The following is a 16,370-nucleotide window of genomic DNA, read 5'->3' on the forward strand; positions in this document are numbered from 1 at the left end:
ACATTTTTATCAGTGACCTGGAAGAAAACAAAAAATCATCACTGATAAAGTTTGCAGTGGTAAATAACGAAGAGGACAGGCCACTGATGAAGAGCGATTTGGATCGCTTGCTAAGCTGGGCTCAGGCAAACAATAGGTGTTTTAATACGGGTAAATGTCAATGTCCACATCTAGGAACAAAGGGTGTTGGCCATACTTACGGGGTTGGGGACTTTATCCTGGGAAGCAGTGACTCCGAAAAAGAGTTGGAAGTCATAGTGAATAATCTGCTGAATGTGTGGTGCTGTGGCCAAAAGAGCGAATGCGATCCTTGAAGGTATAAACGGGAATCTCGAGAAGGAGCAGAGAGGTTATGTTACCGCTCTATTGGGCGCTGGTGCAACGGCTGCTGGAACACTCTGTCCAGTTCTGGTGCTCATAATTCAAGAAGGACATTGTTAAATTGGAGAGGGTTCAGAGAAGAGCCACAAGAATGATTACAGGAGTTAGCTTAACAAAGAGAAGGTGAAGGGGTGACTTGATGACCGTCTGTAAGTACCTACGTAGGGAACAAATATATGATAATAGGCTCTTCAGTCTAGCAGAGAAAGGTCTAACAGGCTCCAACTGTTGGAAGTTGAAGCCAGACAAATTTAGACTGGAAATAAGGTGTACATTTTTAACAGTGAAAGTAACTAGTCTTTGGAACAACTTACCAAGAGTCGTGGTGGATTCTCCATCGCTGGCCATTTTTAAAACCAGATCGGCTGTTTTTCTAAAAGCTCGGCTCTGGGAATTATTTTGGGAAGGTTCTGTGGCCTGTGCTTGGCAGGAAGTCAGACTAGATGATCACAATGGTCCCGTCTGGCCTTGGACTCTATGAATCTCTCTCTGGTTCTCTCTGCAGGTTTTCTGGGGATGCAATAGCTGTCTCCTTTCCACTGGCATCTTCACTTTAACCCTGCTGAGTGGGGTGATGGGGCCGCCATTTAGCACACATTTGAGTGTTGGTTCGCTGCCATCTTATCTGCACTTGGAAAGACAAAAGCGCAGTTAAAACATTTTAGAGCAGCCTTCATAGTGTATTTAAATGTTATCTAACGCATTAAACCTAGAAGCTTATCAGATCATCAAGGCCATTAAGCCCTGAAGCTGCCTCGACTTAGGGTTCCCGGAAGTGAAGTGGCTCCTACAGCCTTCCTTGTGATGGAATGCCGGCGCGTGACGGAAGAGGCTTTTCACTCCATGCTCTGCCATGGATGCAGAGACATGAGCACCTGGGCATAGCCTCTTTCATGGTGAGAGGCATCGACTTAGTGCAAATCAATGTGCTCTGTGGAGTTAGATTTGAAGGATGCTGTCGAAAAACAGGCCGATAGGAGAGACCGAGTCCCACCAAGAACCATGATCCTGTAGGGCACGCTTTCCTGACCCTAGCAGGAGATCCCTGCTCAGAGGTCCAGAGGAAGGCGTAAAGCAAAGCAAACCCACGCTCTCTGGTAATGTGCCCCAGGTGGAAATGATTTCATAGAGTCAGAAAAAATGTCAGGCTGGAAGGGGCCTAAAGAGGTCATCAAGTCCAGCCCCCTGCGTTGAGGCAGGATCAAGTAAACTTAGACCATCCCTGGCAGGTGTCTGTCCAACCAGTTCTTAAAAACCTCCAATGATGGGGATTCCCCAGCCTCCCTTGGAAGCCTGTTCCACAGCTTAACTCCCCTTAGAGTTAGAAAGGTTTTCCTGATATGTAACCTAAATCTCCCTTACTGCAAATTAAGCCCATTACTTCTTGCCCTGCCTTCCGTGAACCCGGGGAACAACTGGTCCCTGTCCACTGCATAACAGCCCTTACGGTATTTGGAGACTGTTCTCAGGTCCCCACTCCGTCTTCTTTTCCCGAGACTAAACTTGCCCAGTTTTTTAAACCTTTCTTCAGAGGTGCTCAGGGTTTCCAAATCTTTTATTATTTTTGTTGCTCTCCTCTGGACTCTCCAATTTGTCCACATCTTTGCTCAAGTCAGGCACCCAGAACTGGACACAGGACTCCAGCTGAGGCCTCCCCAGTGCCGAGTAGAGTAGGACCATCACCTCCCATGACTTACATACAACATGCCTGGTAATACACCCCAGAATGATAGTAGCCTTTTTTCACAACGGCATCACCTTGTTGACTGGTATTCAATTTGTAATTCACTGTAACCCCCAGATCCTTTCCAGCAGTATTCCTGCCTGGCCAGTTAGCCCCCATTTTGTTGGTGTGCGTTTGATTTTTTCCTTCCTAAGTGAAGTACTTTGCACTTTTCTGTAGTACGTTTCATCCGGTTGATTTTGGACCAATTTTCTTATTTGTCCAGGTCATTTTGAACTCTAATCCTGTCCTCCAAAGTGCTAGCAACCCCTCCCACCTTGGTGTCAGCTGCAGATTTTATAAGTTGTATTCTCCACTCTGTTATCGAAGTCATGAATGAAAATACTGAATAGTACCAGATCCAGGACTGACCCCTGCAGGACCCCAACCCCAAATATGTACTGATCAGTCTGATCCGCTGCATGTAAGCATGAGTCCCTGCATTTACACACATAATCCCTCCCTAGAACCTGGGCTGCCTCCTGAATTTAAAGCAGTTCCCTGCTGTCGCCCTGAGTGGAAAGATGTTTCTGGTTCTCTTCTTCCTGCCCATCACTGGCTGGAGCAGCCGTGGAAGCACTCGGGAAGAGGCCTGGATACATAGCACTGTTTGCCTTGGGCTGGTACTAGACCGAGAATTATTACAGCTCTGCCATTATTGTGCTAGCAAAGACGGGGGCACTGCCGTAGACTGGCCTCAGGTGTCCTTACCGCCGGGTGACGTCGTCCTGCTCACGTCTGCACACCACAGTGGTTAAAAATGCCAATCGCCCGTCTGCACTAGGGGCCACCCTGGCTAGCGCCAACTGGATCAAAAGTCGCACTGTCGACCAGGCCTTTCTGACCTGACCTTGCCTGATGCTTTGTGGCCTGGCAGCAGCACCGGGCTGAGCTGTGCACACCTGGTGCGGCTGCTGACGAGACAACGAAACTACTTAAAGAGTCTTGACTTCTGCATCGACGCACCTTCCACTGTTGCCCACCACTACACCCCCAGCTCCTATCCTCCAGTGCTGCCACTTATCTGCGTCCACCCCTGCTCATCTCGTCGTGCCTTCCTGTGTGCGTTCAGCCTTCGCTTGAATCCCTTGATTTCAGCTCCACCCTCCCCATGTGTGTGCGATCTCTCCCTCTTCCAAAGTCATCCTGGTCCCTGTGACCAACCCAGTCCCCTCCGCTCCAGCTGCTGAATTGCAAAGGGCAGTTTGCCTTGGACCCAGAGGATATTTCTGTCCCCGTCTGCCCCCAGCTGTGCAGAAAGCAAGCACTGTTGGGTTTTGTGCATTTCTATTTGTAGCAGCTGCGTATCCACGTGACACTCGTTGCCTCCCTCAGCCACACCTAGTTAGTCCCTAGACCTTTCCCGAGGGAATTGATATGTCGCTCAGATTGAAAGAGTACGCAGTGCCTGGTAAACAGGAAGTGCGGCTGGGTCCGTGCAGCAAAGCACCCAGAAGTTGATCCTTTTCTGAACCAGCAGAGAATCTCTTGACTCCACCAAACTGACCTGGAAATCTCCTGCAAACAGGCTCTGACGCTCACCTGCTTCCTGATGGGCTGCAGATCCCATGAGAAGTCGGTTACTTGGTGTATTTAAATCGGCGAGCAAAGGTCTGACTTTGTTCCTGTTTAACTGGGACCATTTGTAGTCTGGAAGGCGTGCAGCGCTCTTAGGTTGGGCTTGGCTTTGACGGGTTACTGCCATGCCCTTTGAATGCTGCCGGCTGTCGTGGGGCAGCAGGGTGAATCCAGGCCCCTCGTTCACCCTCCTCTTGTCCTCTCTCTCCCTAGATGAGCTGGAGCTGGTCGTGCTGGAGGGGGAGAGCAGAGTGCGTGCTAGGCGGAGCCTGCCAGAGGGATTGTCCTGGGGGCCGTACACAGGGAATATCCACAGCGAGCCGGCTTCTCTGGGGCAGAGCGAGACGGTAAGAACCACTCAGTGCTCCCATTGTTTGGGTCCCATGCAGCCAGTTTGGGCAAGGTCTTCCAGGGCCTCTGTCCCTACCAAGAAGGACTAGCTCTGTCCCCTCCATGGAAGAACCACCCCTCGCGGCCCTACAGCAGCACTCCAGGGGTTTCCTTTTCCCCCCTTCCCCAAACAAAAAATCCCATGAAACATTGTCTTACCCATGAACAGTCTCTGCATGGCTGTCGTCAATCTCACATGCTGTAATTCCGGGTTTCAGCCAATGGGAACTTTCAATCATTGTTTTAATTTTTTTTTTTAATCAAACACTTTTCCCCACCAAGAAATCTAGGAAAAGCCAGCTCTGCCCAGGAGCTCCTGGCAGCTCCCCATTCTGCATGCAGTCCGCTAGACCCTCTCTAGGGAGAGGCCATTGTAACTGTCAATACGCCGTCAGCTAAGGGGTGCCAGCAAATTCTCTCCTGTTTGCTTATTTAAAATGGTGGTGGAAATGGGATGTAATTGGGATGTAAATCTCTTCCAAAGAGGAGGGGTCGGAAGGGAAAAGAGTGAGAGTTACAGGCAGGAGGAGTTAGTTGGCTCCAGATCTAGACTCTGGCAGGAATTTCCCTCCCTACCACAATTTATGCACTGGGGATGTGATGTTCCTCAGTGACTGACTCCGCTGGTATCTCCCTCCGCTCACACGCGCACACCCATCCCCTGGAGAAGCAACGTGGCTGATTTGCGCTTCAGTCTTCTGTGGTGATGGACAGTGCCTGGAAGATGTCTTCTTGTGGGGCATCGGTCGCCTCTTTGGAAGCCTTTCTTGCAAGGTTTGGTGCTAGCTGGGGCTGGCCAGCAATGTGGCCGTGGCAATGAGATTACTTGTCACTCACTTTGGCAGGCTCTTGAGAATTGCTCTGTCCCTCTGTGAGTGACCTAAAGGGGTTAACTTCTCACACACACACACCCCTTGAGAAAAGGCCTGGCCCAGTGCACAGGTCCGGTCAAGATGATGGATGGGGTGCGTTTGTTCTTGCTGATAAACCGTTACCACAAAGCCCTCCTGGTTCCGACCCCAAGCTGCAGTTTGGCACAAGGCCTAAGGTTTGCTTTTCCCACCGCACCGGCTGTCTCCGAGGCTTGTGCCTGCCTGAATCCCTTTTTCCCCAGTCCCTTCCAAACACCTTGGTGTAATTATAACACAAAGCCGAGGCCCCAGTTCCCTGGTGCCGAAATGTGGCCGTCCATGTGTGGGACGTGAGCTGCCATCTCTCCTGTTCCGTTCATCTCATTAATGCAGGGCTATATCACAGCAGCACCAGGCTTTAGAAGTGCGTTGATTAACAGACCTGTGATCTCTTTTGAAATCCCCGCTGGAGCTTCCTACCTGCTGGGCTTAATTTCTGAATCCACCACTGTCAGTTGTACAGAGACCCAAGCCAAGCTTGCTCCGCCCTGTTGTCTCTCACTGTGCGTCATCCCCTCCCGTCCCCTCCACCCATTGTACTAACCCTCATCACAGATGTACTGTGAGGGAGCATTTCTTCTCTCTGCCCTTTGCTCTGCAGTACTCTTGGTCGGACGAGTGACGTTGTGATCATCCTGGCCAATTCCATAGGATGGTAGATCTTCCAGCCATGGCACAAACTTTTAGTAGTCTGCTTGGAAGCTCTGTCCGCACTTGCAGAATATGCCAAAGGCTTCCTTTAGGGTCTTGGGGACATCGGGGAAGGAAAGGCCCCAGGATCAGAGCAGCGCCCCGGGATTCGCCGGCTCCTGCAGATGACCACTATCCGTTGTTGCCTCCCATTCTTCAGCACGGGTCCAGATTCTGCAGGTGCCCTTGGCGCTTCGTAGGCTGGCAAACCTACAGATCCCTGCCCCCAGGAACCTACGCCTGTCTAGACCTGGGGGAATGTTGCAGAAGTGGCTCCCCAGCGCTCATTCGCCTTTTCAAGGGCTGTGGCTGTCTCGGCCCCTGGTGCTCTCGCTCTCCGAGAGTAGCCACTGGTAGGCGTGTGCGCTGCCTTCTCACACCAGGCTGCCACAGATGCAGGGAGAGGGGGGACCAGCCGGAGGGACACACCGGGAAACGTATCTGGCATTGGTGTGTGCCCGGAGGGAGCCAGGGGACCGGTGGGTGGGAGCTTCCTCTGCAGGTTTTCCCCTCCTGCTCTTTTAAAATGCCCCGGACAAAGCTGCACAACAGGGCACCCACCCAGAATTCCCAAAGGGCTCGGTGATCGGCACACAGCTCCCAGTGAGGGTGCCACGGTGCGTCCCCGCAGCAGGGCTCTCAGCAGCACACGGCCCATTCACCGTGTCGGGCCTCTCTGCACACTTGGGCGCATCGGCCACCCCAGCCCTGCAAATACGCAATTGCGAGGTACTCGAAGTTCCGTTCATCCAATCAGGAAACTGAAACAGTGCCGTGTGACCTACGGCCGGGCGGAACTGTTCCCATTTCAAATAGCGACTGCTGGAGCCTCGCAGTGAAGTTTGTGAGACGATGTGGTTTTTCCATTGGACATGTGTCCAGTAGCTGCCAGTGAAGCTCATGGGAGCTGAGCCAGGCAATTCACACAAAAAATGGAGGGCCAAAGTCAACAAAGAGATTGCCCCATTCTGGCCCAGGGGAGGGTAGGAGCAGCAGGGATGACTGTAGGAGAACCTGGGATGCTTTGGTAACATACTCTTCTTGTCTCGTATATGGAATCTCGTGGTCCATATTTTCAAGCAAATGCATGCATAGCTGCCGGTTGAAGTTGCACATCCACCGACTGTTATTGTGTGTGCATTGTCGTGGTGCACATCTCTGACAGCGCAGGGCTTCTCTTCCCATCTGATGGCGCCAAGAGAGCCAGCGTTGAAAGGTTACTGGGGAGAGGGATGATCCTAATAAAGACCGCGGGCGCTACACAAAGATCAGTCTAAACTCCAAACAGTGTTTCTGCACGGAACTAGTACAAACACAGAGTTTGGAACCCAGTTGCCACTGGAAAATAAAGGAGCCAGACTCACGACAGTGATGCCTTTCAGGAGGGCAGTCGTGGTGTCTCAGTTCCCAGGGGGCTGAAGGGACACGGGCCTTTGGGCTCGGGCTTGGTGTCCTACTTGATAGGGTGCAGGGATGCAGAGCAGCTTCACGCACTCTGTGGGTGTGGGCTGCAAATTCTAATCCTGACCCTGCCACTGACTCAGAGGGTGACCTCGGTTATGTCACTTCTCTGCCTCAGTTTCCCCAGGACTAATATTGAGATGATGCCCTTGACCTGCCCCCATCAGAGTGCAATGTCTGAAGCTTTATGTATAGCTCCATGGATGGACGGTGCAACGAGTGTGTAAGGTATCATAAATACACATGGTGTGTGAGATGCGGGGGAGGGCGAGAGAGTCTCTGTAGCAGTTACGTGCTTTAATTAACCAAGCCAGGCTCCCTGGCTATTAGTTACGAGGCTGAGCTGGGGAGCCTGTGGCTGTCGCGGTCCCCGTGGTACCCGTGTGCCCGGCCAGACTCTGCCCACTTTAGTGGACTGGCAGAGCCACCTGCCCAGCTCGCGCAGTACTAGAGGTGCCTTTCTGCTGTGGGGGGGTGATTCTGGTAGCCCCGGGAGAGCCGAGCCCTGCACTGGGCGTATGGTGAGGAGCAGCACAGAACCGCCGATGGGGGGCGGGTAGGAACATCCCAGTGAGTCACAGACGGCTGCATCAACCAGTCGGGGGCAGCACTGGTGACTCCAAGGGGGCCGTGTTCCCCTCTCCTCTCTGGAAGATGCATCTGCAGCTTTGGCCATTAGGCCGGAGAAGGCTGGTGGTTGGGAGACACAAATGGGAGCACATTGGCAGACCTGGCATAAAGCCAGTGCCTCCAGGCCCCTGTCCCGAGTGTGCTCCATTCAGCCACTCATTATTTTGCCTGCATGGTGCCCACCGTCTGCCAGGAGCTTACAGGCTCTGGGGGCTGGCAGCCTAAGAAGTATCAGCCTTTCTCCATGGACTGGGAGGACCAGGGGACAAGCCAGCTTGGAAGTGGGGTGCACAGTAGTGGACAAGCTAGCAGGGATGGCTTGGCTTTCCCCCACCCCGGCCTCCTCTGATCCAGACAAGCTGCTGTGACGAGATGCCCTTGCTGCGGGATTGGGAGCTTGCTCCCAAGCCCGGGTGAAACCTGCCCAGCGAGCCGCCTGGCAGTGCCGTCTGTGTCCCTCACTGCCCAGCCTGGCTCACTGGCAGCTCAGCCACTCCTCCGCGGGGAGGCGGATTCCCAGCTTACAGAGACAACGCCATCTCCAGCAGGATGGGCTGAGGCGACAGCTGTGCCCTCAATGGATTTCCCTCCCAGCCCTGGCCCGACGCTGCGGGGGCTTGGCCAGGCCCCAGCTGAACTTGTAGCCCGACTATATCTTCAGAAGCTGGGAGGGGGCAGCGGGATCGTCCAGAACTTTAAGGTTCTTGCAAGAAATATTGGGACAAAGCGTCTTGGCTGTGTCTTTCTCTCTCTCTTTTTTAGCTCAGGCCCTGTTTATCTTTGCTGAATTAAATCCTTGATTAACCCTTATCTCTCCATTTCAGCGGCTATCTCTCCTTTGGCGCCGTATGTCCAGACACCCGGTACAGGATGATTGATTCCTTAAAGATATGCGCGGCTTTTCGGATACTTCATTTATTGTCTAAATATTTTTGCTCCCATTTCAGCAGCTCCCTTATCGAGCCGTGTTGATGATTTCCAGCCCTGCTTTTCTCTGCCGCTCGCCTCCCTTCCTATCTCTGCCCAGAGAACTGAGGAAGGAATCGCAGCTCCATCCCTGATAGCAACTATCGCCCTTCAGTCACTTTTCCTTTGTTGTTTTTGAGGAGGGGGGAGGAAGAACAAGGCATGGCCTCCCCGGAGCATCTGGTTACAGGCTGCCATCCTGCCCGGGGACAAGCCGCGGGGCCTGGCTTGTCCGTCGGGCTCTGATTGTGGTGCCCGACCTGCGGGAAGGCTGCTGGGATGACATCACCAAGGGGCGCCTTTGCTGGAGTGCACTTCCACAGGTTTCTTTGTCCGATGGGCCTTGGGAACTCCAGGCCAGCCACGTTTCTGGGGCAGCCTGCGCTGATGCTTGAACTGACATCCAAACAGCAAGCGCTCTTCAGAAGGACTCCCTGCTCCCCTCTCCTTGCTGCTGGAGGTGCACCACAAGCCGTCTCCACCGGCACCGTCGCTGGCCAGGGCCGTCCGCTCAAACTGTGCAAAGTGCAGCCCGGGCCAGCCCAACTTTCCACCTAATAATACGAACACCGAGCTGTGCTACGGACACGGGGCTTTTTGCCTGTCGATCTCCAGCCGCTGTACAAAGGAGGTCAGCGACAGCTGTAAAATGGGGAAACTGAGGCACAGAACAGGGCAGTGACTTCTCCAGAATCGGCCAGTGGCAGTGATGGGACTAGAACCCAGTTCCCCGGAGTCCCAGGCCAGTGCTCGATCCACTAGGTGAGCCTGCCTCCCCTCCGGCGCTAACGGGACAGGGCTCTCCCTTAGCAGGGCAAAGTGAAGTCCTGTGCCTTGTCACTGCCAAGTAACCAGCCTGGCTCACAGCCCCCCTGGAGAGGAACCCAGCTAGGGAGGGGTGGCCCGCTACCCCCATAGATAAAAGCCCTGGCATGTCTCCACGGCTCGAGTTATTCCTCTGCCTGGAGGCACAAGGAATCCAGGTGTCCCACACTGCTTATGACCCCTGTGCAGCAGCCCTGCAGGGCCGGCTCATGGGCCACCTCTATTCAGGCAAGAGGTCTGCATCACGGTGCCACCCAGCCGTCTGAGTCTGGCAGGGGGTTGGATCTAAGCCTGGACTCTGCTCCCCCACCAGGCAATGGGGGCACGGACTCCCAGGGACCCCCGAGAATGTTGCTGGCCCTGTTGGGCACAGGGGTGTCGTGACTATTGCCTGGACCAGTGCCCGTGAACCACAGAGCTGCCCAGCCCAGCTTTGGGGGCTCACCGGGCTGCTTGCTGTAACAGGGCCTGGGCCGGCCTCGCCTGCATCTTTATTCTCCTCTTCCTCCTCCACCCAGCTGCCTCCGTGCCCCAAAGCCCTGGGCAGCCTCCACCCAAAGTTAATGGCTAACTGGCGGGGCCGGTCCCTGCCCCCGGGGTGCCTTCTGGTGTCTGAGTGGCGGAGCAAGGGGTCGGTGCTGCCCCAGATAAAGCTCTGCGAGCGGATGCAGCGCAGATAGGGTTTCTGATGGTTATCGGGGCCGGTTCAGAATCTAGACACTGATCTCATTGTTAAGAGAAAAACAAGGAGGGTTGTGAGAGCCACCGGGCAGCTGGGGGGGGGACTGAGACACAGCATGGCGCTGTGACGGGGGTAGGGTGACCAGATGTCCCAATTTTATAGGGACAGTCCCAATATTTGGGGCTTTTTCTTATCTAGGTGCCTATTACCCCCACCCCCTGTCCCAATTATTCACCCTTGCTATCTGGTCACCCTAGACGGGGGCATGTGAAGGGGGAGCCATGCCAGGTGGCCAGCGCTCATCAGTCAGAGGGGACTTGGGGCCTCGCTCCTCCCCGATCCCTCCCCAGCATTGTGCCAGGACATAAAGGGAGACAGGGCCTGGGCTGAGCCCTGCTGAATTTGGGGGGATGGGGGTGCAGGAAGGGGATGAGCCATTGAATTTGGCTGCAGTTCGACCAAACCAGTGTAAATGTGGGGGCGGAGGGGACTTCTCACAGGCAGGGGCTGCTCCTTGAACTAGCCCGTTCCCCTCGGTTCTGTATGTGCATCGCTGGTGCTTGGTCCCTCGGCAGCGGGGGTCACTTTGTGTGGGAGTATGGGGAGTAGTTCGTTATTGTAGGGTTACTTGGGAGCCGGGGTCGGAGGCTTACTGGGCTGGGCCACTGGGGTCGGTTTGGGGTCACTGGGCCGGGCTGTAGGGGACGGTTTGGGGTCAGAGGGTCACGGAGCCAGTTTGGGGAGGAGGGTGGCCCAGGTCACGGGGGCCAGAGGGGGGCTGGGCTGGGTCCTGGGGGCCAATTTGGGGTTGCTGGGCTGGGCTTCAGGGATCAGTTTGCGGTTGAAGGGTTGCTGGGCCAGGCCACAGGGGCTGGTTTGGGGTTGGATGGTCGCTGGGCCAGGCCGAGGGTGCTGGTTTGGATCAGAGGGTTCCTGGGCTGGGCCGTGGGGGCCGGTTTGGGATCGGAGGGTCGCTGAGCCAGGCTGTGGGGGCCCAAGTGGGGTCAGAGGGATAGCTCAGTGGTTTGAGCATTGGCCCGCTAAACCCAGGGTTGTGAGTTCAATCCTTGAGGGGGCCGTGTAGGGATCTGGGGCAAAAATTGGGGATTAGTCCTGCTTTGAGCAGAGGGTTGGACTAGTGACCTCCTGAGGTCCCTTCCAACCCTCAGATTCTATGAGTCCGTTGCCCAATACTGGCGGTGACCCCCCCCCCCCATTTCCATACCCTGACCCGCCTCTCTGACCTTGGGTTGCTCCAGGCATTACTTCTTTTTTTTTTTTTGGAAAAATATATGCAAAAAATTAGGATCCTTTCTGCACCATCAGCAAAAACCGTGTGTGCGTGTCTGTGTGTGTGTGTTTTTATCACGCTAGGAGCACTCTGCTCCTTGCGGTGATAAGGCCCAAACCGACCCAGCCTGTCAGTCGGAGTGTAAGGGTTTAGAAATATTGGGACGAATAATTAGATTTCATATCGTTACCGCAGCAGCCATCGAAGGATCAGGCAGATTTATTTTTTTCCCCCTCCTCTGCTTATTAATATTCATTAGAGACGCATGAAGGCAGAGCTGGTCTGAGGCCAGTCCCGAGCGGGGAGTGGGAGGCGGATACTGCTGAAGCCCTGACGCTTCTCCAGAGGGGGTGCACCCCAGGTGCTCGGGCCTCTTTCTTTCCCCTTCCAGAGGAGCTCCCCTTCTCTTTGTAAGCCCCCCGCCCTTCCCCAAGGGACACGACTCTTGCGGTGTGTGTTCGTGCTCTTCCCCTCCTGCACTGTCCTGGTGCTCACGCCGCCGGTGGCCCAGCGTGGGAGCCAGCCAGCCAACCGGGTCCGGGACGATGCCACGAACCGGTCACCTGGGAGAAGCTGGTGTGTAACTGGTGGGGTGAATAAAGCTGGACTGGAAACATGTGGGTCACTGGAGATGGGGCATCTCTGTGTCCCTCTGCCCATGCCTGACCCTGCTTTAACCCCACTGTCATGGGTGGAAGGGCGCTCCTTGGAACACTGCCAACTAGCTCTGGGGGTAGGGGTCCTGCGTGTCCTGTTGGGCCTTGTTTCTGTGCACAGAGGTGGTGTCTTGGGCATGTTTAATCAGCGAGGGGTCAGCGTGACCCAACCACGTCTCCCCCATGCCCATGATGGCAGGGGGCGGGTTCTACAAGGCAGATGGCTGCCCCCCTGTCACAGCAGAGGGGAGGCATCGGCCCCGGTGCTTCATGGTCTGCTGTTGCCACCACGTGGTCTGTGCAAACGTTATCTCTCCCCCTTCAGATTTACAAGGCCGCGGCACTGCATGGCATGTGAACCCGGTGCCCGTCGCTGTCTCCACAGGGATGCGGAGTTCTCTGTGCTGCCCACCCCTGCTAGCATCCTGCTAACACCAGGACAAGCGAAGACAATCCCTCCCTTCTCCATTCCCCTTCCTCCCTGCCCCCGTCACTGGCGCTCCGCCGAGGCCAGGGGTGATGCGAGTGTTTCCTGCGCAGGGGGCATGCGGGATTGCTAGACCCCGAGTTAAGCAGGAGAGGAAATAACATGCTTGTCAGCGCGAATGCAGAGCACGCCAGCAGCGTGTGGGGCCCGAGGGGCGGCTGGCCAGCGGCCTGGCCGGCACACCGCCGTATTGCTGATGCCGTAATGGCAATGGGCCAGGGGGAGGGGTTGATGTGTATCCATGTGCAGCACAGCTGGGTCATGCACGGACATACGTGAAGAGCTTTGAGGCCCCGGGCTCACCTCGTGGGACAATCAGCAGGGCTGGCTCTGGGGAACGGAGCTGAGGTCGATCAAAGGGGAGGGGTTCCCCAGCCGCTCTGTGGGGAGGGCGCTGCTGGGAGCTGAGCCAGGAGAGCGGGGCCGAGAGGAGCCTGCTGACCGAGTGGAACGAGGGCGCAGGTGGGGGACTCGGTGTGGGGGCTCCACCCTTCAGTGCTGGGGCTGTCCTGATCCAATGCTCTGAGGCTCCTGCAACACGAGAGGACCCCAAGGACTCTCAGGCCCCGCACATCTGTCCCTGTGTGATGCTGCGGCAGCGACTGGCTGATGCAAATGCTGCGCCGTTGCTGAGTGGTGACCTGGGCTGGTGCCTGGCTGCATCTTCGTACCCAGAATGGCTTCAGACCCAGCTACTCGGGGCAGGGCGAGGTGGGGATCCCAAAGGTCTGGAGAACGGAGGGGCCTGGGTCAGGAGTGACTCTCGGGGATCGGTGCCATTCGGCCCCCAGACAAGAGGAGCTCGGTGGGGGGCAGCGTGCATGCGACAGCTCATCCTAGGGCTGAGTTCTGCAGCAAGTGGCGCGTACACGGGGCACGCGGGGGTGTCTTGCATGTACATGCGTGCGTGTATCCAAGCATGCCCATACCCTACCGTAAATACTCTTGTAGACGCTGAAATGTTTGATGCAAACAAGTCCAATTTTGAGTGGGTCAGCTGGGCAAGTCAGTGCCCCCTCCCGACCGTCTCCTCCCCCAGCCTGTCTCCTCTTTACCCGCCCCCAAGGCGTGGCCTTGTCCTGCTGCTCCGCACCCCCAGGTGCCTGGGGCTGAGCTTCCCTGGGGGTGTTACAGTGATGCTGGCAGGTCTCTGCATGCAGAGCTCTCCAGGTCCCTATGCTGGCCTGGCCAGTAGCTCTTTCTCCCCCACATCGATCTCCACAGAGCCCCTGAGTGCCTCTTCCCACACCTAGGCACCCCAGGAGGACTTGTGACAGCAGTTCCCACGTACAGCCTTGCAGTGCCCAGATCCTGCCAATCTCAACGCGAGACCTATGCTCCGCTCCTGGGGCCCTTCCCTCCTTCCGTGTGTCCCCCACTCCCAGGACCCCCGTGGCTGGGCTCTTACCACTGGGGCACAGGCGAGTGGGTACCCCACAGAGGTAGCTGGGTCAGGGCTTGTTTTGCTCCATGCTGGGATGGATCAGCGACAGCCCTGCATTCATTCGCGTCTTCTCTCCTGTGTTTCCACTGTTGACAGAGTCCACTCGTGACACTGATGCTGGAAGACGAGCGCTGCTGGCTGTCCAGGCTGCCCCTGGTGTCCGGAGAAGCCGACGCCAACTCGGTGATCTACAGGAAGGGTTGGTATTATATTCGCTGGGTAGCAAGCCACCTGGCCTCTTCTTGCACCTACCACATCCTGTCCACTGCGGACCTTTTGCGTTTAAAGGGCCAGCATCACCCTGAAAATCAGATTTATTCCCCCCCACAAACACAGTCCTTCAGGCCAGGCTGCAGAAAGTAATTGGGGCTACTGCTAATCACGTCCTGCCCGTGGCTTGGCTCAGGCAGGCAAATGAGCCCCCGTCAGTTTCACGCTCTGGTTCTGGTCAGTTTCACTGGCTGGTTCCCTGCTCCAGTCCACTCTCTGCCTGCGCAGGTTCGGGCTCCGTGCAGGAGGGCGTCAGCGGCAGAAAGCTGGCTGAGAGTGGAACTACTGATCCGTGCTATCGCAGCCCTGCTCACTAGGCTGTGCCACCGGTAGCCCAGCCCGGGCTCTGAGCGGCCCCAACGCAGCGTCCAGCGTGGGCAGGGAGCACGGCTCAGCTGTGCCCAGGGCGGCTGTGTGTGGTGCCAGCCACATGGCCACCGTCCTCTTTTACAGAGCCAAGGAGCTCGCTGACGCGCGGCCTGAGCGCGGCTGGGACGGAAGGCTCCTGGGATGAGAGGCGGCTCGTCTGTACAAGTTAGGGAAGGGACAGAGCTATTAGCTCCCATCTCTCCCCCATGCCCTACATCAGTCTCCCCCACTGTCTGTATTCTCCACTCCACGGCTAGAAGTCCTGGCATCCGGGCAACTGTTCCCCTGGAGAGAGCCCTTCCTGATGGCTCCCTTGCATTAATGCCACCCCTTGGTCTGCAGGCTCTAGCCCGGGCCGTCAGGCCATTAGAGGCTGGGCAGGGAGAAGTTCTGCCTGAAGTGTGAATAGGCCACTGACATCAGCTCAGCCTCAGCACGTGCTGACGTTGCCACCTCCAGGCAATTGTGGGTATTACGAGCTACTGTACAAAGGCCGCCAAAACCCTTGGCGTCGTTGAACTCACCTCTCAGCGCTCGGCAATTTGTCTTGTGCGGACAGGATCAGAGGGTAGAACTGTTTTCCCAGAGCCCGTGCCTTGTGCTGGGGAGGCAGCTGTTTTGCGCCTTTAAAACAATCTGGCGTCCCTCATTTGCACGTCGTTATCCAGAGGGCTTTGCAGCCCCCGGCTCCTGCTTCATGGGCTCGCTGGCATTGGAGCTCCGAGCACACAGAGCCGGAGCAGCTTTGGGGGTGCCCACCCTGTTGGGGTCAGGCAGCCCCTGCAGTCACACTCGCCAAAAGAAGCTTGTTGGGGGCATCCATCCTCATGCTTCAGGGCATAAGTAGATCATCAGGTGGAGTCAGGAAGAAGTGTCCTCTCCTTGCACAGTGCTACACAGTAAGGTGCTATATGTGCTGGATTTACCCTTTCCTCTGGGGCATGCATTGTGTGCTACATTGGCCAGGCTCTCACAGTCATTGCACCATTGATCTGCCCCTAGGTGGAGAGGTTTTCTCTGTGCTCGTCTCAAGAGCGCACATCCCTTCCCGGCACTGAGGCAGAGGGCACTGGGGCGGGGCGATGATGCTCAGTGCCCCTGTAACCAAAGCTTTGCCTTCTAGGTGAATTGATCTGGTGCAAAACCACCCAGGCCATTGAGGAGAAGGAGCTGCTGAGCACCTTCGTTATGGCCGAGCCGCAGGGCCTGCCGAACCACACAGTGAAATCAGAACCCGGGGACTCCACCTACCCAGCCACGCTGCATTCGGACATACAGCTTCTGCCCCAGCAGGCAGGCATGGCAGCCATCTTGGCCACAGCTGTTGTTAACAGTAAGTCAGCAGCTGCCACCAGGCAACCCTGCGGGAAACGATCGGTCCTCGGCCTGGCTCCCGGCAGACGCCTGTCTGCATCACAGAATTCACCACCCCTGGAAAGGGGCTGTGGAGGGAGAAGGCCAGCAATATGGGGAAACAGATCATCCCCCAGCTTCATGCCATGAGCAGGGTCTGCTCTGGGTGCTGTTCCTAGCTCTGCCCTAGGCGATGCTTCCCCTAACACATGCTCAGGGTTTAGCTGATTGCCATATTTGGGGTCCGGAAGGAATTTTCCTCC

General features: G+C 56.1%; 1 protein-coding gene across 1 annotated transcript in view; it reads left to right on the top strand.

Moving 5' to 3' along the window:
* The window catches only part of ZFPM1 (zinc finger protein, FOG family member 1), a 115,845-nt gene that overhangs the window by 92,022 nt on the left and 7,453 nt on the right, over nucleotides 1–16,370 (top strand). Inside the window, 3 exon segments of the mRNA XM_048816792.2 lie at nucleotides 3,896–4,029; nucleotides 14,212–14,314; nucleotides 15,878–16,087. Of these exon segments, the coding sequence (XP_048672749.2) occupies nucleotides 3,896–4,029; nucleotides 14,212–14,314; nucleotides 15,878–16,087 (447 nt within the window).

This window comes from Caretta caretta, chromosome 12 (genome assembly GCF_965140235.1).
Source record: "Caretta caretta isolate rCarCar2 chromosome 12, rCarCar1.hap1, whole genome shotgun sequence".
In the NCBI taxonomy this organism is placed as follows: Eukaryota; Metazoa; Chordata; order Testudines; family Cheloniidae; genus Caretta; species Caretta caretta.